Here is a 27850-nt window from a genome sequence, read left to right on the forward strand (position 1 = left end):
ACTCTTCATCTTGTGCAATGACCAGTAACTTGGCTGGGTTAGATGCTGGTTTAATCAGCCTCACGTTAAGGCAGTATAATGCTTTTGAAATCAATGCTGTCTTGAAGTCTTGCGCTCTACTTTCAGACTCTCACTGCAAGTGGGTCTGACCTCTCCCATCCTAAATATATCTGTACTTTTCTCCAGGTACTATTTTAACTTAAAAGAGCTTTGCATAGTCACCGTGGTCAGTTGTTCCTTCTGCCTACACTACAGCCCGCACTTGGGCTAGGTCAGGGAGGGCTTCCCTGTGGGGTGTGCCACATGCCCAGCTCTGCCTGACTGTTTGCTAGCTCCAGTCAGGTTACTGTAACTGCCTGAGAACTGATCACCCTCTAACCAGAAATTCAAGGTAACAGCTAAGGATTGATTTAGATGAGTAATCTGATCTCTTAAATTTACGTAGTTCGGCTAAAAGGACAGTGGTAACACTGGTGGGTTGCAGGAGGTTGGGGCATCACTTTTTTCTGGTGTATCCAGTGACAGGACAAGGGGTGAGGGAAAGAAGTTGGAGCACAAAAAGTTCCATTTAAACATAAGGAAAAACTGTCTCAGTGTGGGGATGAGGGAGCTCTGGCACAGGCTCCCCAGGGAGGGTGTGGAGGCTCCTCCTCTGAAGGTCTTCAAAACCCACCTGCACACATTCCTGAGTGACCTGATCTAGGTGAACCTGCTTTAGCAGCGGGGTTGGACTAGATGATCTCTAAAAGTCCTTTCCAACTCCTACCAGTCTGTGAATTTGTGAACAACCACCTTGTGGTAACAGTCATGTGAGAGAGAAAGGTTCTCCCCAAAGCTGGATGATCCTGTAGTGCCACTGTACTGAAAATTTACTGCTCTGGTGCTGCATTTTCCATTGGATTTTACTGTAGGGGCTGCTTTTTGTTGGTGATTGAGGGGTGAGGTGAAATTTAGCCCTGTTAAACATCCTTTCACTCAGAGTCTGACCTTTGCAGGACAGAGAACAGCTGAGCAGGGTCTGGGTGTCCCATGCCCATGGTACAGCTCATCCTATGTCGTTATTCCTCCTGTGAAGTTAAATAAACTCCAATTCCACTTTATTAGACAATGTAGTTATTTTAGCTTAATATATGCTGGAGTTGCACTCTTTTTGAAGCATATTAACTTGTAGAGTTATTTTCTGCTTCTACAGTGACACATCTTCAGCTGTAAAACACAAACCCAAAACCCCACCAAAAAAAGCCAGTCATAATTTTAAAAACAAGGCCCCTAGGTGTAGGATACGGTGCTTTTACTGAGGGAGGGAGGCATAGTTTTCTGGGGAAGAACAACAAAAAAGAAGTTGACTTCCCCATGAGGTGACTTCATGGCTGTTGGGGGTGAGAAGTCACCTGCAGCCTGTGGATTTACGGCTGTGCTGGATTGCTGCCAGGCCTGTTAGCCCTGCTGCAGGGGTGCTGATGTGTGCCGCTGTACTTTGTCGGTTAGAAGAGCAAGGTGGGTGTCCTTGGCTTTGATTTATCTTCCTTCCCCCCGCCACGCCATCGTAATTGTAGCCGGCAGGATATGAAGGAGAGAGAGGCTGTTGCAGCTGAATACTGTATAAATGCAAGTGTGAAGGAGGCAGCTCGCAAGCCCATGGGGTTCCCAAGCGCTCTGCACTACAGTCTTGCACAGAAAAGGTAAAGTGGAGCGCAGTGCCCTTTTTCTCCACTTTCCTCGCTGATATTATCCGGAGCGCTGACTCGGCGGTCGGGAGTGTGGGGAAGGCGCGGTGCGGAGAGCGAGCGCTGCGCCGGAGCCGCGTGTGCGGAGCCCTCCGGCCGCGGGGCAGAGGCGGGGGCAGCCCCGCGCGGCTCCTCCCCGGGCGAGCGGCGGGGCCGGGCGGGGAGCGCGGAGCCCGCGGACGGAGGAGGCGGCTGCGCCACGGTGAGTCCTGCCGGGGGTGATCGCTGCCGGGTGTGCGGGGTGCGAGCAGGGCAGGGGGGGACGGCGGGACACCGTGCCGTGTCCCTACGGAGGAAGGGCTCAAGGAAGGTGATGGCAGAAGGCGCCCAAAAGCCCCGTTGCTCGGCCGAAGTCTCTTCCCAGGTCAGGAGAAGACCTGGCAGCCGGGGCAGGTTGAGCCGCAGGCGCTGTGTGTTTTGCTTTCGGTGCAGTTGCTCCCTGGGAGCAGAAGCTTTGCTCCCCTGTTCAATAGCGGGGATTGGGGCAGACTCTCCCAGAGCAAGGGATGGATTTATTCACTGTAGCGAGTAAATAGCCTGTGCTGGGTTACTGAAATAACAAAAACCCTGCTACCCGGAAAGCTAGACCTACCTCATGCTGTAATGCTTTAATTGACTTGTTTTCAGCACTTTTGGGGTGCGGCTGGGGGAAAGTGCTGAACTTGCCAGGGCAAGCTTTCAGGTAGGCTGTGTCTCATGTCCTTAATAAAAACCTCTCTGTGGAAGACAGAGACAACTTAGTCAAGTCTTGATCGAGCAAGGACTAAAGGATCTGGAACAGTACCTGTAATATGCCCCAGTACTGGTACTTCATTAAAGAAATAAGTTTCTGTCAGAGTACACAAAACAGCCTGTGCTGATATGGTGTAATGGGTAGAGGAGGACTCTCTAGCTGGTTCCCTGTTGTCTTACAAACTCATGCACCTGTGAGCAGGTCACTTTGGTTTCTGTATGTGGGAAAGGGGAATGAAGATCCCTTCCCCAGTGGCTTGAAGTGGACAGGAAACATGGAAGTGGCAGGAGCCTGCTCACAGGTTGTCTGGGAAAATGTGAAGAGGTGTTAAAACATGACCTGGAAGTTGTGAGAAGGATTTCACAGGGGCTTTGACTAAGTTGACTTCCATTTTGTTTGTTTTGCATAGTGAAGAGGAGGCATCACTGGGAGACAAGTCCCACATACAACCACATTTTCCTGCTTTCTCCAGAGGGTTGTGCTGCAGAGGCTGTGTGTGTGCTGGAGTAGTTAACCTCAGTGTGTGCTCCTAAAGATGTCTAGATCTTCTAGGGAGACTCTTAAGAACAAGTAGATGGAACTACTTAATTTTTTTTTACCCTATCCTAGTTCTGCAAAAAGTACAGTGGGAGATTCTCACTTTCTAAAGCTCCTTTAGGAAGGGGCCACAGACCTCTGTCCTGAAAATGCGTGCAGGTAACAGCTTGTATGTGTTTGCAGGAGTGATGCCATGGAGAAAATTCCCAGCTGTGGCCCTGGGGCTCATAGAGATGCAGCAAGAGGATAAGGTGTGAATTGCAGTTAGCTTTATGAGAAGGGATGGGTATGAGATGGTCAAGAACAACTTGGGATCATGCATGCTGAGATGAGAACCGACTGTTTCATGTTCTGAGAGCTAAATTGAATACCAGAGATGTCAAAAAAGGACTTTTCCTGTCCCACCAGGCTGTGCTATAGGTAATCACTGCAACTGACTGGCTTGGAGAGGTAGAATTCCCTCTCTTCTGCAGTATCAGATGTTTGGGGAAGGACAGACTAGAATTTTGTTTCTTCGAGAGAGAGACTTGCCATAGCAATCTTTAATTCATGCTTGTGGTACTCAGAGGCTTGTCCTTCTGAGCCAGCCAGCAGGTGCCTGTACTTTGGGGTCTGGCTTTGGCAGGAACCAGCTCAATGCTCTGGCCAGTGGTTTGCTTTGTAGTACACAGCAGCCTCCCTGGGGACACGTGCAGGGGAGACTTTTGGACAGTGATGCTACCAAGTGAAGTAAAAGAGCCTTTTTGTCTTGTAAGATGAGGTGGTGAACCAAAGATCTTGCTATTGTCTGTGTGGCATAGTGGTACTTCTAAGGAATAAAGCAGAGAGATGTCTTGCTCATAGGCATGAGAAAGCTGACTGCTGCAAGGGTGTAGGGAGTGTGAGCCTCTCCTTTTTGGGAGCTGCTGTTCACACCTACCTGTGATATAGATATATTAGCAGTTGATTCACCTCAAGTGTGGATGTTTTCTGTCTGGTGCAAAGCCATGCAGCAGGTCAGGCCTTGAGCCAGCCACCCAGCTGTAGCCTTCCCAAATTTCCACAACTTGGGGCAGGGGGCAACAGGGAACAATTACAGTAATTGTGCCATAGCCTTGAATTAGTAGCTCTCAGCAGGTACATGACCAAATTATCTGCATTTGTTCACAACTTCAATATAATTCCATTGTTTGCTTGTTTATTTTCTTATGCTGTTGGTTTGTCCTAAGGCACCAAGTTCCTGCAATTCAAACGTGAGCAGGCAATGTGCCCTGTGGCCAAGAAGGCCAATGGTACATCAAAAAGAGTGTGGGCAGCAGGTCGAGGGAGGTTCTCCTCCCCCTCTGCTCTGCCCTGGTGAGGCCTCACCTGAAGTCCTGTTTCTGTGCTGTGATTCAGAGATCATTGTACCCCTTTTCTCAGCTACTCCATAAAATGTTTCTTCTCAGGATCCTCACCAGCTGCCTGCTGCTGTGAGCAAGTGCTGAGTGCTTGCAACCCTGAGGCAGGCTCTGGCTTCCTTGGGTGGTCTTGCACTTGGCATGCAGCAAAAGATTTGTGAAAATGAGACATTCATGGAGACACTCCTGCTGTTGTAGCCACAGGCAAAGTCAGTAGCAGGAGCACTTCTCAGAACAACCTACACAGGGCGTTTAGCAGAGCTCTTGAATCAGAAAGTGTGTTATTCAGTAACTTGTGGATTGTATAAGACATGTTCTGCAGTATGTCGATTTTGACAGTGTGAGCAGTGCTGCAAGATCAAGGTCTCTTTATGTACAAGAGCCTTTACTGCACAGCAATCCCCTGTGCAATTAGGGCCTGTCAAAACTGTTCCTCACTGCAGAACCAGGGGGGTGAATAAACAAGCTGGTTTTGCAGAACACCTTGTGGAAGTTTGATCTTGTCTGTGGCTTGGAGAAAAAAAAAAATGTCTAAAGTTTTAGACTGCCATTTGTGATCTTTTTTTAAGGAGATGTTAAACACTTCTCTGTCATCTTCCTCCTCTCCTCTTTGGTTTCAGCTCCCACTGTTAGCTGCCCCTAGACAGGGCAGTGCCCATGGCTGGGCAGAGGTATGCCCAGAGTTCCCAATAGAGGTGGTCCACTGCCTCCAAACCTGGGCAAGAACTAAAAACTTACTTATAGGAAAAAGGCTGAGGGAGATTGAAAGAGGAGGCAGCATAACTGGCCTTTTCTCTTTCTTCCAGCCCACAGTATATTTTGGATCCCTGCTCAGCCAGGTGCTTGTCCCATTGTAGGTGCAGCTATGCTGTTGGACCTGGTTCCACATCCAGGTGGCCACAGTGGCTGGGAGTGTTGGGTTCACTGTGTTTTCAGATCAGTTGGGTTCTCTCTCGTTAGTAAGTAGTCTCAGACATTTTGCAGATGATAAAAGACATGTCAAAGATGCTTGTCAAGAAGAGTTTTTCCCCTCTTCATCTCCTCTCTCTTGTCTGACTCTACCAGATAAGTTATACACATAGTTATACTCAGCTTTGCATAAGTGATCATATTTATGTGAGAAACTGAGGACAAAAAGCATGAGTTGTGACTGAGTGTGGCTAAAAAAAATAACATTATTTTTGATTCAACACTAATGCAGACATTTTTTAAAATACCCTTTCTTGATGACCAGGAAGAAAAAATGAAAAGGTCTTTCACTCACCACTCCATGCCCCAGCAAAGCTCCTGTCTAAAGTTCCTGAGCTGCTGCTAAACCAGGACTAATGCTGATGAGCAGAGGGTGATGATGAAGCTTTCTTTCAATAACTACTGCTGAGAGTCTATCTGGGCTGAAAGGCAATGAGTTCATCCTGCAGATTAGTTGATTTAAACCCCTGATAAGACCAAGTTGTAGAAACATCTCAACCTGTCAATGTGTTGTGTGAAAACAACCTGAAATCTCCCCACCTGTCACATTTGGTTGCAAGTAGAGGCTTGTCCTCCTTTGAATATTGTGTGGAATGAGCTCCTTGAAAGAATATCTTCAGGGCATGGCAAAAGGATGACCTGTGACATGTGCCAAAGCCTGAAGCTACTGAGGGACACAAGGGCTTCCTTGATGAAGTCGTGTTTTGGTTCGTGTCTCCATTTACTTAAGCAAGCTTGGGATCTGTTAATTTGGCAGTGGCAATCTGGTGGGGGTGATGGAAGGGTATGTTGATGGGTGATGCTTGTAAAGCACCTGGAATTGGCTTAAGAACTGCAAGACACAGAGTGTTACTGTGTCTATAATCTCTGATGACGCTTTCTTAATCCCCTCTTCATCATGAATCCATGCAGGTAACTGGGCATAGCCTACTACAGGTATCTTGCCTTGGCAAGTGCAGGCAACTGCATGGGTGTAATGATAGAATTGTCTTGGTTGGAAAAGACCTTTAAGATCACCAAGTCCAACCATTGTCCTCACACTGCCAAGCCCACCACTAACCCATGGCTCTTAGCACCTCAGCTACGTGGCAGTATCTCCAGGGGTGGGGACTCCACCACCTCCCTGGGCAGCCTGTGCTTGACTCTCAGGGAAAAAGTTCTTCCTCATCTCCAATCTAAACCTCCCTTGGCACAACTTGAGGCTATTTCTAGTCTTGTAGCTCAGGTGCTGAGGGCCATGGGTTAGTGATGGGCTTGGCAATGTGAGGTTAGTGGTTGGATTTGATGATCGTAAAGGTATTTTCCAACTGAAATGGTTTTATGATAAAATCCAAGGTCAAACAATCAGAGAGGGGAACTAACATTCATCTCCTTCACTCCTGAGGTAAGCTCTTATACAGAGCTGTGCCCAAGGAGAATAGCAGTGGAGGTTTGGACTGGGACAGGGAGTATGGGGGCCCCGTGGAACACCCTGGGAAGCCATTTCCTGACCCCAGCTGGTGATACTTTCAAAGAATTGGCACCTGGACTGGTGAGAATGGGCTTATTTTGGCAATTTCACTAACAAGTTTCAGTTCTTCCTGGCTGCTTATTAAATATTTCAATTTTATGATCTAGAGAGACTTGCAGAGGCAAGTCTTTCCCAAGAGAAAACCCTCTCTACTTTCTTGGCAAAGCAATTGGTTAATAGAGCTGGTTACCAAGAAATGCACTTCTTTTTCTTTAACTACATCAAGAAAATCTGCTTTTGCAATGAGAAGGGTTTAGACCCAGTGTGATTCTGGTCAAATTTACTCTCGTTGAGTGCACCCTGTGCTTTTAATCTGGCATAAAAATAAATATACATGTTTTAAACAGCAAGCCAAGGCTGCTGCCAGACGTGCTCGATCTAAATCTGGGCATGTTTGAAAGTGTCACTGAAGTCCACCTACGATGTGATGGCAGCCTTGCTGATTTCAAAGGAAAAATGAGCAGAAATTTGACTGTGCAGGACAGTTATACATAAAAAATATCTTCCCAGAAAGCCAGTCTTCAGAAAATGTAAGACATGAAAGAGCCTGTGACTGAGTGCTGCTGAAGCCCCGTGATGAGGCCTGGCTGAGGTAGGCCCTGTGGGATGAGCCCCGCGTGATGGTGTGGATGAGGGGACGTGGCTCTGCCCTGTGAACCCTCCAAGAAGCTCTGTTCACCTCTCTACCAGCTCCCTGAGGACAGTGGGGGCTCTGGTGGAACTTGGCTTTGAGAGGGATGTGCAGTGAAGAAGAGGGAGCTGGAGGGAGGAAAGGAGGAAGGAGAAGTCTGAGTGGCCACAGAGGGAAGAAAAGCAGGGGAGGCTGGGCAGTCCCTCCCCTTCCCTGCAAAGTCTACTTTCTCCAGTTTTGATGGGAGAGGAGACTTTTTTCCTGTCATCCCCTCATTTTCATGTTTTTTCCTTCTATCTGTTTCACACCCTTCTCCCCAGAGCAGGAGTTGCTTTTGCCCCTCACACCAAATGTTTCTGAACTCATCACGTGAGACAACCAGCAAGGAGACAAACTGCTGCTGGTAGAGAAACCAGCTTACTCTTCTCCTTTTTTCCTTGCAGATTTGTCACCATGAGCTGCTTGTCATTGGAGTCCATCTGCATTTTCCTGCTTCTCCAAAGTACGTTTAAAGTCACTGTTTTGCATCAATAGTTTCTGTCTTGGATGTTTCCCTGACTTTGGCTGGATTTCTTTGTTCTGAGGAACAAGAGCCAAATCAGTTCATCTCCAGGAGGCTTATGGATAAACCTCTGAAATGTGGTTTCACATAGAAGGAAAGAAAGTAATGCCTGGAGAAAGCTTTTCTGTGAATTTGAACGTGTGACAGATTTGTGTGTGAAGTGTCTAATTGAAATGGGAAAGGCTGATGTTGTTGTGATATTAAAAGTTCATAAATTTATCCAGTGCAATTATTTGTTGTCTCCAGTGCTCAGAACTGTAACCCTTGAACCCTAAGCCTGGCCTAGCTCTCGTTCTTGCACTGTGTCCCTGCATGCAGTGAGCAGAGGGATTGTCTCCCTGTGTGCTGGAATCAGGTCCTTGGCATTTTTCATGCTCTCTATAGCCCTGCTAGAAAGAATTTCCTCCCACAGATAAACTGCTGTGTCACTGAATGATTTTCTTTCAAGTGTGAAATCTATACAGTAAAGCAGTGGTTTGGCTGCTATAGGTTAAAGTCTGCATGTCTGTCATTGTTTTGAAGGCATTTTCTGGGGTTGATGGATGATTATCTGTTTGATCCCACAGTTTTGCTGGTGTTGGGTATACAAGAAATACATGCTGACCAGGAGGTGATCAGCAAGATCTCAGCTGCTGCTCAGTGTAAGTTTGTTTTTTGAAGCAAGTCTTTTTTAGTTTCTGAATTCCTTCTTTCTTTGTTTTACTTGGATTATTTTAAATCTATTTATTTTAATGTATTGGACCTTGTTCAGCCCATAAAGTCTTCAGCAATGCCCTGGCAAGCACAACATTGTGGCTACTTCTGCCCTAGCCCAACTTTTTCCCTCTGTGGTATTAGCTCTTTTGGGATGCTGACCTACTCTGTTTTTTCCCAAACTGGCTATTTGCCAACTGACTGATGCTTCTGTCAGCTCCTTCAGAGTCGATTTCAAGCGATTCTGATTTACAGAGCCGTGTTTAATTACAGACTTGTAATTAAATGACCTCTCCTGTGGCTAATCAGACCTCTCGTGGCTAATTTGTTCAGATTGTAAAGTCAGCATCAGCCCTGATGCTGTGAGCAGGGACGACTGGGCCGTGTCTGGCCAGCAAACTGTGTTCACCTGCAGCTCCCTGGCCGTACAGACAATCGGTTACTTCAGAGCTGTATCATGCATTCTCCTGCTAGTCTTTATTTCCTATTGCCTAAATGATACATTTATTTTTTTCCCAATGCCAGGCATATTCTGCAGCTCCATCCTGTAGCACCATGTGTTCAGCTCAGACTTTCCATCCCAATGTGCTATATTTCATAGAATCACTTTGATTGGAAAAGACCTATAAGATCACCAAATCCAACCACTAAACCTCACACTGCCATGTCATGTTTCACACTATTAAGCCGTGTTCCCCAGTGCCTCAGCTACACAGCTTTTAAGTATCTCTGGGAATGGAGACTCCCTCACCTCCCTGGGCAGCCTGAGACAATGTCTAACAACATGCTTGGTGACAAAGTTCTTCCTAAACTCCAATCTAAACCTCCCCTGGTGCAACTTGAGGCCATTTCCTCTTGTCCTGTCGGTCATTACTTGGGAGAAGAGACCGATTCCCACCTCACTACAACCTCCTGTCAGGTAGTTGTAGAGGGTGATCATGCCCATTGCCAAGAGCCCTTTGCTGGGCTGCAGGCATCCTGCTTACGAGGCTCTGTAAGAGAGCTGCCTCGCTGCAGTTCTGCAGCTGTGATACAGAGGTTGCCACTTCTGCTTCTGAGCTCCAGAGCAACCTGGACACCATTTCTCCATGCTGAGCCTATAACTGGAAGGGAGGCACAGCAGTTTTCTCTGTGCCTGCCAAGGCAGACAGCTGAGGCCAGTGGCTGGGGGTGAGTACCTGGGCTGTGTGCTGCTGCATCCCCATATTCAGACCAGTTGGGAGGACAAGGCTGAGCAGCTGGGACGGCACTGGCAGAGAGGCTGTGCTCCAGCTCATCCCCAACATAGTGCTCCAGGGCAAGGCTGGTTGCCTTGTTTCAAGGACCAGTGACCCAGAAGGGAATGCTTTCCAATTTTCAGTCCCTTGTAATCTGGTATTAGAAAACCCTAATTATAAATCCAGGGTTTTGCTAACAGGAATGAAAGTAGTGATAATAAAAAGATGATATTAATGGGGATAGAGAAACACCACAGGCTAAAAGGGCCCTTGAAATAATCATGTGCTTGCTCCCTGTATTGAGCTCTTGAATTCAGTTTCCCTTGAAGTTGATTCTGGTAAATGCTGCAGAGGTGACTTTAAAATTTATGTATAAATGCTTTGAAAATGTTTCTTCAGAGTCTACAGACTGCCTTTTTTTATTAATGTATTTTTGTCAGAGAAATGATGGGTTTCCACTGCAGCATGAGCACCTCATGGGAACGTTCACGTGGGTAGGGGTGATACAAGGACATTTGTCTGAAGATGGGATAAAAGGCTGGTTTTGGTGAAAAGTGTTTCTGTCAGTGCCTCAGAGCTGTTTGGAGAGTTTGTGTTTAGAAAAACATGAGCATGTTTTGAAAACTGAGCTGCAGATGGAGCACATCTGGCTCTGTGAGACTGTGCCCTTTGCAAATGCCTCCTGGATTCAGGTCCCGGGACTGGGAGAGGCCGCAGGGCCTGTGGGGCACAGCTGCCTCTACCCACCACTCAGTGTCTGCTGCTGGAGGGCAGCTGTCTGCCATTAATGGTGTCACACTGGGTCAGATCACTGAAGCTGCTGCTCCCATACCTTCACTGAACTGCCAAAGCCAGGCTGGGGACCTGAAATCAAAGGCCAAAGTCTTGCAGGCTGTGAGGGCTGATCTGGTGCTGCTGCAGGCTGGAGTAGGAGTGCGTGTGGGCTTTGGGCTGTGATCACTGGTATGCCCCAGCCTGTCCTCTGCAAACCTGTTGGTTTGGATTTTCTGCTCTTGGCTGTTTACTTCCAGACAATGAGACTAACAAAGTGCAGTTCACAGAGTATATCTTTTTCTCCTAGTGATGCAGTGCTCTGCTTCGTTGGATGTCCTTTTACTCTTGGATGGCTCCTACAGCATTGGCAAGGGAAGCTTTGAAAGGTCTAAGCACTTTGCAGGCAAGCTCTGTGATGCCTTGGATGTCCGTCCAGATAGAGTGAGTACCAGCAATGTTTTAGTCTAGTTTCAAGTAGTTTGTCAGTGTGTGGAAAGGCCAGTGATGACATGCTGAGTGAAACTGCAAAATTCAACCTAGGATCTACCATGGGATCAGGGTATTTATTCAGAAAGATGTAGTGGAGGGTTGTAAAGCAGTGCAGTTAGAGGACACTTCCTGATTCTTCACAGATCTTAAGCAGTTCCTTTTGGTCTTGAGACCAAGAAGAACTTCTCCTAGAAGGTCTCCATTCCAAAATAAGCCAAAAGGGTGGAAGGGAAGGAGTTCATTGCAAGGCAACAGCTGCATGCAGAGGCATTTGGGGATCTGCATGCTGCCATAGATCTCCAAGGTATGACTGTACTCCCCTTGCTGCTAATGGTGCTATGTGATTTATACTGGTGCTTACCACAGAAGAGAACACAGGCCAGGCCAGCTGGGACTGCCAATGGGGCTCCAAGCAGCTGGTGGTTACAGATAGCCAGTGTAAAACACAGTAAGATACATGGACAGGTGTGGCTATGCCGAGTTATTTTTTGTCCACTCCTATTCCAGACCTTTAAGTCTCATTCTGGATGCCATGTGTCTGTAAAAAGTGATGGTTGCTGTGCCTCTGCCTTCACAGTCCAGGCTCCCTCAGGTCTTACCTGCTTCCTGGAGCCATCCTTGAGGCACCTCTGGTCCCAAAAAACACAGTCTGGGCTTTTTCTGAGGGGATTTCAAGCCAGACCCAGCTGCAGTTCCAGCTGTGCATCCAGTCCCACATCATGCTGTCCTACCCAGGGTCCTTGGAGCTGGCTGGTGGGGTTGCTGTGCTTGATCCCCTGCCAGAGCCTTCCTAAATAACTGTCAGGTCTTTGGCAAAGTTGTGGCAGAGATATGAGGGCTTTGCATAGCAGAAAGAGGAACCTGAGGCAGGACAGAATGAGTCTGGGTCTGTTGCAGCTTTGAGGACCCCTGGTCCATATCTGATTCTCCAGGTCTTGTGTTAGCTCCTGGTTCCCATTTTGGAAGCTGAAATCACCATTCCCCTCCATCATTTTCTCATCTAAGACATCTTTCACCCTTCAGATCCGAGCTTCCAGACAAACAGCCCAGGAAGCTTTCCTCAGCCTGGGCAATGATGGAGATGAGTCACAGTGTGTGTGGGAACCTTTGAGAGGTGCCAGGTGGCACAGGTTAAATGGGCATTCCCTTCTCCTGGCTCATTCTGAAATGACTGAGAGACTAGCATCTAGGAATCAGCCACAATACAGGCTTAGGCAGAAGAATTTGAATGTTTAATATTTGCAGGTTTGATGGGTTGTTCTTTTAAATGCCATCTTTCCCCTAGTCTTAAATCCTCACATAGACCAGACTGAAAATCAGTAACCTTTTCACCTTTGAAGCCGTCACATTCCATGAAACTTCTTGTAAGGCTTCAGTGAAGTATTCTGGATGTATTACCCAACACAGACAATTTAGTCTGTTTGCATTTTCAGGCATTTTCCACTGTAGAAAATGGTTTTAGTGGAAAAATAATTGGTTTGTGTTGCCTGCTGTGCTCAGTGCCAGAGGGAACTGCTTTTAGTAATGGAAAGATTGCTTGCTCAGTGTGTAAATGGCTTGGTATAAAAGGTGTTATTTATAAACTTACTGTCCTTGAGGCTACTAGGTGCACTGAGTGGATAAATATAGATCTTGAGCTGCCTGGAACTGCAGCAGAGGCTCCCATCGTTTGCAGGTCAACTTTTTTGCCTCCTTCATAGTCTCTTTAGGTAATACTGTGACTTGTGCTCTTTTTCTCTTTTTTGAAGTTCATTTAGTTTGCCAGTGGTTCAACATGCAAAATGGGGTTTGTCTCCATACAAAATAGTGCTCCCAAATCTGTACATTGATCAAAAGAGTACAGCTCTCACAGGCACCTTTCATAATCTTTCACCTTTTGTTCTAGGTCCGTGTGGGAGTGATACAGTTTAGCTCAACTCCCCACCTTGAATTCCCACTGGATTTGTGTGTAACCAAACAAGAAGTGAAAGAGAGAATCAAGAGGATTGTGTTCAGGTCAGCTTATTTTACAGCTCTTCTCTTTCTCTGGGCTATGAATGATCTCTGGGCTGAGAGTTCTTTGAGGTTCAGATGTATCTGCCTCTGCTGTGCGTACACCAACATGATGCCCTAAGGAAGGGGAAGGGATGTACACTCTATGTGGTCCATAATCCAAAGTCTGTTGAGACATGCAACTTGTCTGATACAGAAGAACGTTTTCAGTGTCCTACTATAACATGGTAAATAGGGAGAGTTTTCCCATGACGCTTGTGGCAGGTTTTTCTGGCTGCTTCTGTCAGGCAATGGGTTACATCCTACCAGGGAAAAGCAAGTGTGGCATTCCAGCATGACTGAGCAAAGGCAGGACAGTGTGCTCCTTCTCTTTTTGGTAGTTGCAGTTTCCTCTGAGGTAGTAACAAATTGCTGTTCCCTAGATATCTGTGCATGTGTGTCTGCTGAATTCAAGAGGGTGAGGTTTTCAGACGTTTTATCTTCCTGAATGTTAAGACTTGGATGTCTTCCCACGACCTCAGGATGTGGAGCGAGAAGTTTAAAGCAGCGCTGTCCTTAGAGCCTCTCAAAATCCAAACTTTTCATCTCTGAGAAGTACATTTGGCTCTACAAAGGACCTGAAAACCACCCCAAAATAACACTTGTTTTGGTGATGGATGAGGTATGGGTATGGCCTGCGGGTGTTTACTCTCTCTGGCTGATCTGTGTTGTGGCTAAAGGTTAGCTCAACGTTTCCCATGGCTGGCTGCTGCTCTCAGCATGATGGACATATTTCAAGCAACTGTGATCACTTTTGGCTTTTTTAAGCAAGTTCAATTGGCTGGGTTTTGTTGTATTGCTTCTGATAAGTTTATCAAATCAAGAAAACCTCTTGTGTAAGGTTACAGGAAAAACTTACCAGCAAACCAGATACTCTCTTCCTCTTTGGCTATTGCTTGAAAGTCTGTGCAAGCAGAGAAAGTGGAGCAGTGTTTGGTTTCTGGCACTGAAATTCCTTGATGACAACACATGGATGCTGACAGATGAAACAGGAGTAACGACCTTGTGCTTGGCAGTTTCATCTCGTTCAACGGGAAGCTGACATTTCAAAGTAGATAAAATAGTTACAGATATTCCAACTGGCTCCTGAAAAAATGGGCTGTTTGATGTCTCTGTTGAGAGGCAACTTGATGTTCTTCTGATGAGCGTTTGGCCAGTGAGGTGTTTCCTGGCTTCAGTCCTGAGCTGAGAGCATTTGGAAGGAAGCAGCACCAGTGAAGCTTTTCTGATTTATTTGGAGACTGGAGGTCTGGGAGTCTTATCCAATTAGCTTTTGAATTCATTGGCCAACTCCAAGTAAATTTGATGGTGATCTCCAAAGCTGAATTTCTTACCAGCTTCATTCATACAAGTCAGTGGCTGGTTACAGGAGAGAAACCTTAGTGCTGTTCCTGGGGAAAGGCAGCAGATGAAGCCCACATCTCCTTTGGCTTCAGAAAATCCGTACTGGAGTGATGCCTTCAACACGTCTGCTCTGTCAAAACCCAAATGCAAGTCTCCAAATGCAATCATTATGAAACCCTGTTTAATGAGCTTTGGTGCAGAGACTCTATTAACTTTTTCTAATCCTCAGGACTCACATAGGCACAGCTTACTGAGTTTATCAAGATTTAGTCATCGGACTGACTGTGCACAATGTATTTTCCCTTGTGCACAGTACTTCTCAATGAAGCATCTGACAGCTGATGACAGCTGGTGAGGAAAAGGTAGATTTGGACATGCTGTGAACACAGAATGTCCTTTGAAATGGTGAGATGCAGAGGAGGAAGGACCTAAAGAAGTGCAAAGCAAAAAGGCCTGTCACGAACTGAATTTAAAAGTCTCTAGGAAGATAAGAGGGTAGATGAAAAATAATGAACTTGGACATGATCAACTGCTTTTCTAGAGCAAGCAAGCCAGGAATCAGGTGCTAAAGCAAAGGATGGATGTTCAGAAAGGAAATGGGATGTGTTTGTGTCAACACAGCCGAAGGACAACATGATGCCTCCAAGAAAGGAGTAACGCTTGTGGTTTGGTTTCTCTTGATTGTTCTGGATGGCAATAAGAACAGCCCTAAAAAGCAATTGTAGAAAGTGATCTACAACACATCTTCTTGGACAGACAGGTGGAAATGTCTTCTCTAATCTAGTGGCTTGATTATCAGCAGGCTTGGAGCTTGTTCATAGTTTGCTGGGCTGTTTGTGGTACCGAGTGTCTCAGTGGGGATGGCATGTTACAGGCTTTGTACAGTTTGAGAGCTACCAAGAAAGGAGGAGGGAGGCTCATGTCCATGCAGGATTTACCCCTTTGAGATAAGCAAAAACAACTAATAGAGTTTCCATCTTGTAGGCAGGGTTCAAAGCTGGTGACAGTAGCTGGAGAACTTGCAGTGTAGGTTACCCTTAGTTTTTACAGGGGACAGAAGGCTTTTGCCCAGCATCCTGTGTTGTAGCTTTGGCATCAAGCCACAAATGAGCTGGAGTGGATAGCTTGTGAGCATTCCTATGGCCTCATGCTTCTTCCAGGTGATTCCATCTCCAAAATGAGCGTCAATTCAATAGTAGAAGAGCTTTGATTTCTACTTTTCTGATTTTTATCTCCCCTCTTTCTAGAGGTGGGAGCACAGAGACAGCCCGGGCTCTGAAGTACATTCTCCGCAAGGGATTCCCTGGTGGCAGAAACTCCAGTGTCCCCCAAGTCCTGATCATCATTTCAGATGGGAAGTCCCAGGGCAGTACTGCTGTGCCTGCAAGGCAGGTGAAGGAGAGACACATCACGGTTTTTGCGGTGGGAATCAAGTTTCCAAGGTAGGAAACTGTGTCCCACAGAGTGGGACATGGAGGCTCAGCTACCCAAGTGTCAAGTCCTAGTGAACCAGGGTGGGTTTGTGCTGGGTATGATTTGTGGAAAGGGAAAGGGGGGATGTGTGGAGGAAACACAAATTGGTGGCTGGTGTAGAAGGAGGATCAGAGCTGGAGGAAGCTCTTCCACTGAGGAGAGCTATCCTGCTGCCTGACACCAAACACGCCAAGGTCTTGGAAACCGCTTGAGGTGTGCCATAGTTTTGCATTAGCTCTCTGTTTGCTGCATAAGGCTTGTTTTGATCTTTGGGGGTGACTAAGGGATTGAACCCCTCTTGTTTGGCAGGTGGGAGGAGCTGCACATGCTGGCCAGTGAGCCCACCCAACAGCACCTGCTCTTTGCTGGAGATGCTGATGATGCTGCCAACGGCCTCTACAGCACCCTCAGTGGCTCCATCTGCAGTGCCACTGCTCCAGGTAACCCCCTTCCTGCCTCCCCTTCATGGCTGTGCTTTAGCCTTGGACCGTGTCACTGAATGAGAAAGGTGAGGCAGTGTCAGAAGGTGTACAGGGGAGTTAGTGGGTGTTGCACTTAGAGATAAGCTGCTCCTGCTGCACAGACTAGATGGCAGGATGACTAGATGATATGCTTGGCAGCTACCTCTCTAAATACCTGCAAACTGCAGCATCCTAAATCTTCCTGTGTCTCAGTTCACCTCTGAAAGGGGGAATATTGGTCCTTGCTCATGTCCTGAGAGGTAGAGGGATAAACACAGTTGTGTTCAGTCTTCTAATAGACTTGACTGTGTGTTAAGAGGCTTGCAAGAGATAGAAAAGGTAGAACACGAGGTAGAAGATCAAATACGTGAATGATGGAGGCACCAGAGGTTGTCATTGGAGCCTGAACTCAGCAGTGCAAGTTTGATAGCAAAGCAAAGGAGGCTGAAGAGTGAGCACCCCAGAATGCAGGGTAGGCTGCTGAGCCTTGTGAACAGAAAATTTCCCTCCTCACAGAGGGCCCTTTGAAGCACTTCCTAGTCTCTTGTGGGCAGGTGGATGAGGAGGACTAACCCATCTAAAAGCAGGGCTCCACTCCCACACAGACTTTGTGTTTTCAGGCAGTTGATCCTCGTTTGGATTTTTCTTTGCAACAGGCTGCAATGTTGAATCCCACCCTTGTGAACGCAGGACCCTGGAGACTGTGAAAGAGCTGGCTGGAAACTATGTGTGTTGGAAAGGCTCAAAGCAGCCAAATGCAGTGCAGGCTTCACTGTGCCCTTTCTACAGGTGAGTTGGACACCCACATCCCTAAAAGCAAGTGGGGCTGACAGAAGAGGAGAGATATGGTATGGACTTCTATCTGACCACTACTCTCTCCTGGGATGAAGGTCCCTCAAAAGAACTGAAGTAAGCATGATCTCTAGACCTAGGAAGAGATTCTCTCTGCTCTGACCATTGGCTGATCTGAGAAGCAAAGGGCAAGAGGAGGAACTGAGGCAAAGAAGAAAATGATGACTAGCCTAAGGATGCCAGAAATATTTAGATTGGAGATAAGGAAGAAGTTTGTCACTGAGAGGGTTGTGAGCCCCTGTCCCAGGCTGCCCAGGGAGGTGGTGGAGTCCCCATCCCTGGAGATATTGCCAGGCTGTGTAGCTGAGGGCCATGGGTTAGTGGTGGGCTTGGCAGGGTGAGGGCAGTGGTTGGACTCAATAATCTTAAAGGTCTTTTCCAACCAAAACATTTCTATGATTCTATAAAAAGAGCTGAGTCAAAGTGGTGGTGTAGAGAAATTATCAGGGGGACTAGTTTTCCTTTGAAGAGATGCTTCATGTGTTTGTTTTAATACCAGGCAGTCAGATTAATGTTTGAAAGTCACTCCAGATCTGGACTGTGTGTTGATGACCTGCTATATAGATGCACTGGAGGATGATTGTATGGACAACTTCAGACATGTCCCAATGGCTGTGAGCTTTTCCAGGTCCTTGTACCTCAGAGCCAAGAGGGAAAAGCAGAGCAGCTTGTGGCTTGCTTACAGCATCCCAGAACCGATGGTTTTGGCCATTGTTGTGAATTTGAGCAGCCTGAATACAGAGCACTGGAAAATTAGTGGCATGATGAAGCTGCAGGAATCAGAGAAGTAGAAACCTGCTTAACAGGGATTAAAGCTTAAAGCAGAAATCACCTCATTGTCAGGAACAGCAATGGCAGCTGCCTTACAAGTGAGTGCAAATATGCACTCCTGCTCTAGGGTGTGGGGTTTCTCATATCATCTTAGGGCACTGAAATGATGGAGGAAGCTGAAAAACCTGTCTGGGAGGCCCAGCTGAGGACTGAGGATTTTCTTCCCAGCCTGGACCATGGGTGTCTACCAGTTGTTACAGCTGGGATAAGTTAGACACTAGGATTAACCCTGAAGAAGAAATTCTCAGGGCTGTAACATTTTCTTTTGATTCCAACTGAGAGCAAAAAGTTTGAACATCTCTTCTGCAGCAGCTACAAAAATCAATCCTTTGGAGCCTTAAAAATACATCCATAGTCTTTGGATATAGAATGTTAAAGTAGAATTCAAAATGATTCTGTGGTTTGATAGTTTTTCTCGTTTGCCAACCCAGCCAGAAGGGACATTTTCTTTTGAAAAGTTGCATTTTCAAAGGAGAATTTGTTCCATTTAAAACAGAGTGAGGTCAGCCTTGAGGATACCCTGTTAATCATTACATTCATCACAGGTTTCATTCATTCTGTTCCAGGTGGAAGAGAGTCTTGATCAGACACCCGTCCAGATGCTTCCGAACTGTATGTCTAGGTAGGATTTAGCCTTTTAAAAACATCTGTTTACAAGGCAGGAAAGGTGATAACTAACGAGTAAAAAGACTGGTTTTCACTCTGACTTCTAAAAATGTTGTTCTGAGTGAGAGACCTTGGCAAGAAACTGATGTCACGTTCCCCCTTTTTGTAATCTCATGAGTATCTGCAACCACAGTTCCTTTGGATTAAAGTATCTCCCTGTTGTTTTTCCTTCCACTTGAGGAGACAAGTAATCCTTATCTGCTCATCTTCCTGGGGCAGAGGCTTGTACTGCTTCTCAATGCTTATGAGGAGTCACTGCTCTGCAGCTAGGGGAGTGTGCAGGGAGATGCCTCCATTCATTCACTTGGTACCACGAACATCATCAGTTTAGCAGGGAACCTGACACGTGCTGGTTGCCAGCCTACTTTTGTGACTGTGGAAATAGCTATGGTCCTTGAGTTCTGCCCTTAACCCCATCCTTTTGGCAGTTCAGGTGACAGTAGCTTTATTTTCTTTGTCAGTACAACATTGTCCAAGCAGCAGGGCAGACTTTGACCCCTTCGTTGCTGGTGTAAATCTGGAAGTGCTGCATGACCTTTAGCAATTCTGTATTTACACCAGTGTAACCTCATTGGCATGATTCCAAAGGAAATTAAGCGAGGTCACAGTCTGGTTTGCCTTCTTCACCCCTGCCTGCTGTAGACCCATCCCAGAATGAAATTGCCATGGGGGTGAGTGAGGGTGCACGTGGCCCTGTGTCAGTACACACTCTGCAGCCAGACAGATGGAGGGTGAACCATTTCCCACTGATAGTGATGCTCACACTGGCACAGGATGGGAAGGGGAAGGCTCCCTACTGACTCCCTGTCTTTCCTTTCCCTGGTCTCATTTAGATCCTTGTGACTCCCAGCCATGCCAGAACGGGGGCACGTGTGTCCCAGAGGGACTAGAAAAATACCACTGCCTCTGCCCAGTGGGCTACGGAGGAGACATCCACTGTGGTAGGTGTGCCCTGTGCCCTTCCTCCTTCCCTCTGCAGTACCTGTTCCATGGCCAGAGTATGACTGGGGTTGGGCTTCAGCTTGTGAGCTTTTCTCCAGAAGACAGGCTGATTTTTCTCTCATGCTGGTTATGACTGTGTCAGGCCCAGTGACTGGGTCTTGCTGCTCAGAAACGTTGTGGATGTGGAGAGCACCAAACTGACAGTCTCACCCTGATGTGGCTGCCCTTGTTTCTAAATGCATGTGCTGTGTGAGCAGGAGAATAGAGAAACTGGGAGAGACACTGAAGTATTTGTGTTGGCTCCCTGCCCTGCACACATGAGCCCAGGAGGGACTCCTGATTTTGGGTGCTGTAAGAAACCCAAGAATCACAGAATGGTGAGGGTTGGAAAGGATCTCTAGAGCTCATCCAGTGCAGCTCCCTGCTGAAGCAGGTCACACAGGAATGTGTCCAGGTTTGGAAACCTTCACAGAAGGAGACTCCACACTCTCTCTGGGCGGCCTGTGCCAGGGCTTCTTCCCCCTCATAGGAAAGAAGTTTTTGCTCCTGTTCAAGTGGAACTTCTGTGTTCCAGTTTATGCCTGTTACCCCTTGTCCTGTCACTGGGCACTACAGAGAAAAGACTGGCCCCATTCTCTTAACACCTGCCTTTTAGCCATTTATCAGCATTGATAAGATCCCCTCTCAGCCTTCTCGAGGCTAAATAGCCCCAGATCTCTCATCTTTTCCTTGTCAGAGATGTTCCAATCCCTTAATCATCTTGGTAGCCCTCAGCTGGACCCACTCCAAAAGTTCCAGAAGGTCCTAGTCTTCAGAAAATGCTTTGTACTTACTTCCCCCAGAACCAAGACTCCCAGTTTAAAGTGTCTCAGGGTGTTACAGATGAGAATCTGGTGCTTAGATTCTCTCCTTTCTCCTTTATGCTGAAACTTGTTTTCCCCAGAGTATTAAGAGAATGGAGTTTTCATTCCTAATTTGAAGTCTGCCATCCAAGAGAAAGTGTGCTGTTGTCACAGTTGTCCTCCAGCTCAGGCCATATCTGGCAAACCATTTCAGTTATTGGGTGCAACGCTCCTCCTCCACACCATGGGGCTTCCAGCAGGCCCCAGCTGAGGCAGTCAGCATGCCCCCCATATGTCAGATTGTCAGCTTGCTGTCTCCCTTTTCAGCACCAAAGCTGAGCCTGGAGTGCAGCGTGGATGTGCTTTTCCTGGTGGACAGCTCGGCAGGGGTCACTCTGGAAGGATTCCTGCGCTACAAAGCCTTCCTCAAGAGGTTCGTGCAAGCAGCGATGGGCCAGGACTCGCCCATGAACGTTGGGGTGGCCCAGTATGATAACAAGGTGAGGATACCCATTGAAGTGGGCCAGCACAGGGATGCCCTCAGTCTCCTGAAGAGCATTGATGCGTTGAGTTTCAGCGGAGGAGGAACTCTGACAGGCAGAGCCCTGCAGTACATTGCACAGCACGGTTTCAGGAGCAGGCCAGTGTTTGCAGATGTGCAGGATGACCTCCCACGGGTGGTTGTGCTGCTCACTGACTCCAAGGCCCAGGATGCAGTGGCAGAAGCCGCTCAGTACGCGCGGGACCGAGATCTCTTCTTGATCGGTGTGGGCAGCAGCCTGGTGAGAGCAGAGCTGACCGAGGTGACCGGCAATCCAAAGCAGACAATTGTCTACTCAGACCCTCAGGACCTATTCAACAGGATCCCAGAGCTGCAAAGAAGAATCTGCAGCGTGGACAATCCCGAAGGTAGGACTGTGATCTGGGCATTGCAGGATGAGCTTGTCAAACCGTGAGGAGGGCTTCTGAGAAGGGGCAGAAGGATGAATGTCCCTGTTTTGTTTGTGTCAGTCACAGATCCAGGGACTGAGCTTCCATCACTGCTTTTTGTGATGGATCTCTATCTGTTGGTGTGAAAGGGTCATAGATCAGCCTTCCCAGCCAGTGATCAGCAGTGGTGAATTTCACCCACCAAGCCCTGCCCCCAACCCCTGGTTTTTGTTTGGCCAGAAGGGAGTGTGTGTGTGTTCTGACAAACACCGTGTTTGCGCTCTGATCCAGGCTGCCAGGCACAGGCCCTCGATGTGGCATTTGCAGTGGATGCCTCGGCTGGAGTTGGCCTGGAGAGTTTTCTGCAGCTGAGGAGCTTTGTCAGGAGCAGCTGTTTGCACTTCAGCATCAACCGGGACGTCACCCAAATGGCTTTGGTGGTCTACGGCAGCAAAGCTCACACCGCGTTCGCTTTGGACACCCACACGAGCAACGCAGCCGTCCTCCAAGCCATCGACCAGGTGCCTTTCCTCGGGGGCTCAGGCTCTGCTGGCGGCGCCTTGCTGCATATCTATGGCGACGTGATGACAGTGCAGAAAGGAGCCAGGCCTGGGGTCAGCAAGGTGGTGGTGCTGCTCAGCAACGCAGGCGGCCTGGAGGACGCGGCGGCCCCGGCTCAGCACCTGCGGGACAACGGCGTCTCAGTGTTTGTGGTTGTTGTTGGGGATGCACAGAGGGAGAGGCTGCTGAGGGTTGCTGGTTCTCCCAACTACCTGCTCCACATCTCCTCCTATGAAGATCTGCAACATTACCAAGACCTTATCATTGAAAGAATCTGTGAAGGTGAGAGAACATCCCGTCCTTGCTCTTTACCCTGTGCCAGCAGCTGTTGCTGTTGTAGGTTTTCTAATGCTTCACTGAGTGAGCTCAAAGCTATCTTTTACATTTTACAGATGGGAGAACTATGGCACACAAATGTGGTGACAGTCCAAAGCAATATAGGAACCAACTGTCCTAAGATTGTCGAGTGGGTGAGGTTGGGTTTAGCGTGACCAGCTCCATCCAGCCCTGCCACGTCTAGGTTCTGCCCTCCCTAAGAGAAAAAGAAGTTTGCTGTTTTCCTGATGTTGCTATAAACATGTAGCATTTGCTGTGCTTTCCTGTGCCCACTGCAGTGTTGTGAGGGTGCTTCATGGGACACATTTCTGCAGCCATGTTTGTCCCTGAGCAAGATCTCTGCTGTCCTGTTCAGCAGGTTTGTGCCCAGGTGTTTTCAGAGCGGTGTGTCTAGAACCTGGTTGCTTCTGTTTCTCCCTTGTGTCCCACTGCTCAAGTGGCCATGTAGGCCTTCAGGATTTTATTTGTATTGCACAGGACTTAATCTTAAAATCAGAATCTACTTATTTTGGAGCCTGGAGACTGTTAAACTGAGGCCTTCAGGTAACTTGGAATTAGTTTTGTTTGTAGAACCAAATCCATCTCTCTAAGATGAATTTTGAATATTCATGTAAAAGCTCATGTTTGTACAACCCCCCCCCCCCCCCCAAAAGTGCACTTCCTGCAAGATTTGGAGTCTTGAGAGTCAGTCCCCAGCTAGAAAGAAATTGTCTCTGATACCAAGTTAGAAGCACTTGCTGCTGAGTGTGAGTGCCCGTGTTTGATGGTGATCAGCTTTTCATCAAGGACAGCAGCCCTGCTTTGCAGGCATTAGCAGTGGCAAGAGTTTCCCCCAATTTAAATGCCATGTCTTGTTTCTCATTCAAAACAGTGGGAGTTTTACATTTGGCTATTTCCTTTTTCTATGTTTTAACCTGTTTGTAAGACCAAATGAAGAAGCTTTAGCATAATCAAAGGTCCTTTTCATCTCTGGGCATGCCTGTGGCTTCTTCAGGGACACAGAGAGCTACAGCCCTGTCTGTTGGGGGTGAGGAGCTGGTCTCCCAGCAAGCTCTGCAAATGGCTTCTACCTGGAGCTTTTCATTGTGCTCCCACTGCAGTGGTATTTTCAGCTGTGTTATTATTAAAACAATCTGCTGTACCATGAAATTAACTATAAGGCCAGGGATGAAGGGGAAGAGACAGCAAGGTTCAATGAGTCAGGGTAATAACACAGCATTTCCTGAGACTGAATTGCTGCTTTCACTTCACGTGCAGGTGATCCCTGTTTATACTAGATAGGCTGGGACCAAGGGCGATGTAAAGATAAGCCCTTCATACGCTCTTCTGTTCTCAAGTCCAAGACTCAATAACAGAATCATTGTCTGTGAAAGGGCTTAAAGAAAGGTAATGACTCATGGTAAAAGTATTTGAGAGGCAAACCCTGCCTCTGGACACTTGGAATATTGTATTTGTGCTGAGGCTCATCTGAAAAGAGACCTGAAAAAAGAAAGATGCAGTGTCTAGGAGAAAAGATCCCAAGCATTAAATATGTGTGAGTCTGATCAATGGAAGTACAGGCTCTTGGGGTCATCAAAGGGTAGCAACCCTGAAGTGCAAGAAACTTTTTTCAGATGATACTGTGTTAACAATAGCCTTGAGTTCAGAGAAGTGGTGACTGGGTGGAACAGCATGATTCTCCCAAACAGGGGCTTTGAGGTGATGCTGTGGAGCAGCTGTGGAGGGAAGTGGCAAACACATGGCATGTGGAGCAGAGCACCATGGCAAAGCTCTCTGGGGAGCAGCCAGCACCTGGAAGATGAGTGGTGTGTCCAGGAGACCTGGCTTTCATTGCCAATGGCCCTACCAACCTACAGTGAGAATGAGAGTGTGCATCCCTGGGGCTACGCTGCCAGGCAGGACCCTATCTGAGATGTCCCATGATGACAAAAATGTTGCAAACCCAACTTGGCTCTATATAAAATCAACAGGAACTAAAGATTGAGATTTCTCAGGTCTAGGATTTGACTGTCAAAAAACTAAATATCAATGATAATTTTGCCAATGTCAGGTGTAGGCTGGGAGTTGGTGTGCATGTATTGTTATTTGTACAGGCAGAGTGAGCACAGTGTGTAGCAAACTGTACTAACTGCCTTGATGCACAGAGGATAGAATTTATGTTCTTTCATTTTTCCTATTCCTTCAGTGCTTTTCCCACTGTGGAGCAAAAGGCAAGGCTAGCAGCTCCAGACTCTACACCATGTACTTATTCAGCAGAGGAATTTCACACCCTGACCCACAGAAGACTGGTGTTGCCAGCGGAGTGGAGGCAAATCCCTCTGGGATGCTGCTACTTAACATCCTCACAGCAGGAGAGGCTGCCAGCCCTGCTGACAGCTGGGCTCTGCTGTGTTAAGAGGGTTGGGAAAGCTGTCACATGCTTCCCAAGAACAGGACTAATAACAGCTTGGGCTGTGTTTGCAGGCTTTTCTCCCAAACCTCCTAGGAAAGAAGCCCAGAAATTTTTCCTGGGCTGTTTTCTATTTGTGCCATCCTTGCTTCCCAACTTTCTTGTCCTTGCTCTTCTATGGTGGAGACTTGGGTCCTCTCCAAGGCAAAGAGGGTTTTGAATTCCAGGGACCTTTGCAGTGGTTGTAAACTGCTTGGAGCAGGGCATGTGTCTTGCTCTGTACTGGCAGTGTCTGGGTGATGAGAGGTGCTCTGTGCTCAGTGCACAGCTCTGAAGATGCCCTGTTTAGCTTTGATGTGCAGCCCAACATGATGCCACTCTTTTAAGCTTTATTAGGAATATTCTTCTCTAGATCACAACATCTAGCAAAGCCATTGTTTTTCCTCTACTCTAGGTTAAACACAGCAGAGTTTGTCCCCCTTTGTCAAGACAGGGTTGGGAGCTTGCACCCTCTGCCAGGTTGATGTGGTTTCTTAGCCCTATTGGCTGTATATGACATGTGATGGTGTTTGGGATCTATAGCTGCTGTTGTTTGTGCATCACGCCTGAAGGCTGTGTGTTCTCGCCATTCCTACTCTGTAGCTGTGCCTGAGCCTGCTGTTCTGCTTGTGTGTGTTGCAGAAGCAAGAAGCCCTGTGAACCTGTGCAAACCCAACCCCTGCATGAACCAGGGCGTGTGCATCCTGGGGCCCGGGAGCTACCGCTGCGAGTGCCGGGGCTGGGAAGGGCCCCACTGCGAGAGCAGTAAGGAGCAGCAGCTGTGGCAGAGGGCACAGCCTCCCCTCTGCCTCCAGCAGACACGTGGCTGTCACCCTGGGATAGCTGTTTGGGTGGCTGGGTGTTGGTGGCCTCTGTCACGTGGGAAGTGGAGGGGTTTGGGCTGCTGAGGGGAACAAGGGATGAACCCTTTGAGAAGCTGTGCCCTGTTTCACACATTGACTGAGTTAACAGTGAGGGGGGGCCAAGAAGGCATAATGAATGTGCTAATCTTCCACTCTGTTCCTGGTTTTCCTCTGCCTTGCTAGAAGAAACAATCCCTCCTTGACTCCCAGGGTGAAAAGCTCTGTCTCTTTTAATGGGAGGGAGCTGTTTCTGTTGGAGTGGGACTCCCCTCCCTATGGTTTTCCATGGTGCAAAAGCCTTCCCATTGCCTTCCTCCTCTTCATCAGGGCAGCCTCTGTCTCTTTAGTGAGAAGTTCTCACTTAAGTGGGTTGCTCCCTTGCCCAATATTGTGCTCTTTACCTGAGCCCAGGAGTTCTGACTTCCATCCCTATGGCCTCAAACATGTGCCAGCCAAGGCCAAGAGGATGCTGGTTGGGTGGTAATGGGCTGAGCTTGAGCTTACCCTTTGGTCCCAAAGCCCTTATCCCTTGCCTGTGCTTCTCTTCTGCTGTAACAGGAGTTCTCCGGGGTGATTCTCCGAGATCACCAGCCCTTCCTCCATGGCCCCACCGGAGTCCAAGGGCTTTGCAACACCTCTCCAGAGCCTCCCGGCACACTGAAAGGTCCATGGACCAGAGACAGTGACACAGATGCACCAAGGGCTCCAGTTCTCCCTCCAGGAACTCTTTCCCCAGCAAGCCACCGCTGTCCCAGGAAGAGACTGAGTTGCTCCAGCACAGGGACTGTGCTGAGGTCATCCCCAGTTCCAGCATTGCACAAACTGGGCTTCCCAGTACTCACTCTCTCTTTTTTATATGGAAGTAAATATGTGTGTTTAAGTACTTATTACTGGCATTTTGCATTTCCTCATCCAGATTCCAGTGCCATGTGAGTAGTTTTTTTTTTAACAGACTTCTTGAAGAGGTCTTTTGAGTTAGTCTGAAACTATGTAGAGCTCTGAGCAATTCTGGAGCTTTTGCTGAAGGGGTAATAATAAGCTCTGGCAGTCAAGGGCTGGAGTAAATGGCTCATTACACACAGGAAGACAAATAAGAGGAAGGAGAACTGATTACGAGCCTCTGCTCTGTTTTTTGAAGTTGTCCATGCCACTTTCTTCTCCAAGGTGATTTGGAGTGGATCAGTACGGTTTAGCTTCGTGGGCATTTTGTAGATGTGTGTTTTTGATAAGGAGAAAAGCATTGGTTTTGCAAGAGCATTTGTGGTTTGTGCAACTCCATAGCAGAGCTGTGACAAACTGTGTGTGGCTGTTTTCAGGAGGTGCTTTGGCTCCTTTTCTCCTAGGTTTGCCCTGGGCCAAATCCAGTTACCTGTGCTGCTAACACACCAAGTAAGGGCAACCCCCCAACCATTTCCAAACAGGGGGCTGGTCTGTTGTAGGCGCTGGACTGAGCCATGGCCATGAGTTTGTGCCATTCTGCTGGTCTTTGGACCTTAGTCTATCTGCTTTCAGGTCTAACTCCATTCCTCCCCTCCCAACCTCTCTTGTATCTGCCAGCCCCAGTCTGACTTGATGGGACAAGACCAGCAGCTTGTGATGGGTGCTGGGAGCAGAGCATGCAGTGTGCAGGTCAGAGGAAGAGACCTGCACCTTTCCTCTCAGATCTCATGCACCCTTTTCTCCTCCTGCTGGCCATTTCTTTGCTCTCTCTTTTGCTGGTGCGTATTTTCCTTGTATTCCTCCTTTTTTTTCCCCAATCAAGTCTCACCTCTTTGCTTAGATGCTGTTTCTGTGGCTCAGAGCTTTGCCATGTTGCTTTGCTCTCCTTTTGGAGCTGGCTGGGGAGAGCAAGGTCTTTGTCCTGGCCTGAACTTGCCTAGATGAGCTGGATGGCATTTCTGCCTTCCCTCGTTGTTAGAGCTGGTCTTGTCCCCAGTGCAGCAGTGGTCTGTGCAGCACAAGCTGAGCCTCTGGTCTGCTCCAGTGGTTCATGTGTATCCAAAGTCACTTTGGCCCCTGCATCCTGTGGAGCATCAGCCTCACTGGGTCACTAGATCAATTTGCCTGTG

General features: G+C 47.8%; 1 protein-coding gene across 1 annotated transcript; it reads left to right on the forward strand.

Moving 5' to 3' along the window:
* The first annotated feature begins 1876 nt into the window (after positions 1 to 1876).
* On the forward strand, positions 1877 to 26653 carry VWA2 (von Willebrand factor A domain containing 2). Its single transcript, XM_062001425.1, has 14 exons — positions 1877 to 1929; positions 7930 to 7988; positions 8615 to 8689; positions 11040 to 11173; positions 13107 to 13216; positions 15844 to 16038; positions 16379 to 16509; positions 17187 to 17319; positions 18780 to 18835; positions 19713 to 19820; positions 20991 to 21572; positions 21885 to 22436; positions 25561 to 25683; positions 26340 to 26653. The coding sequence occupies exons 2-14, from the start codon at positions 7940 to 7942 to the stop codon at positions 26465 to 26467; spliced, it is 2376 nt and encodes a 791-aa protein (XP_061857409.1). The 5' UTR covers positions 1877 to 1929; positions 7930 to 7939; the 3' UTR covers positions 26468 to 26653.
* The last annotated feature ends 1197 nt before the right edge of the window (positions 26654 to 27850 follow it).

The sequence above is a fragment of the Colius striatus genome, chromosome 8 (genome assembly GCF_028858725.1).
Source record: "Colius striatus isolate bColStr4 chromosome 8, bColStr4.1.hap1, whole genome shotgun sequence".
Classification (NCBI taxonomy): Eukaryota; Metazoa; Chordata; class Aves; order Coliiformes; family Coliidae; genus Colius; species Colius striatus.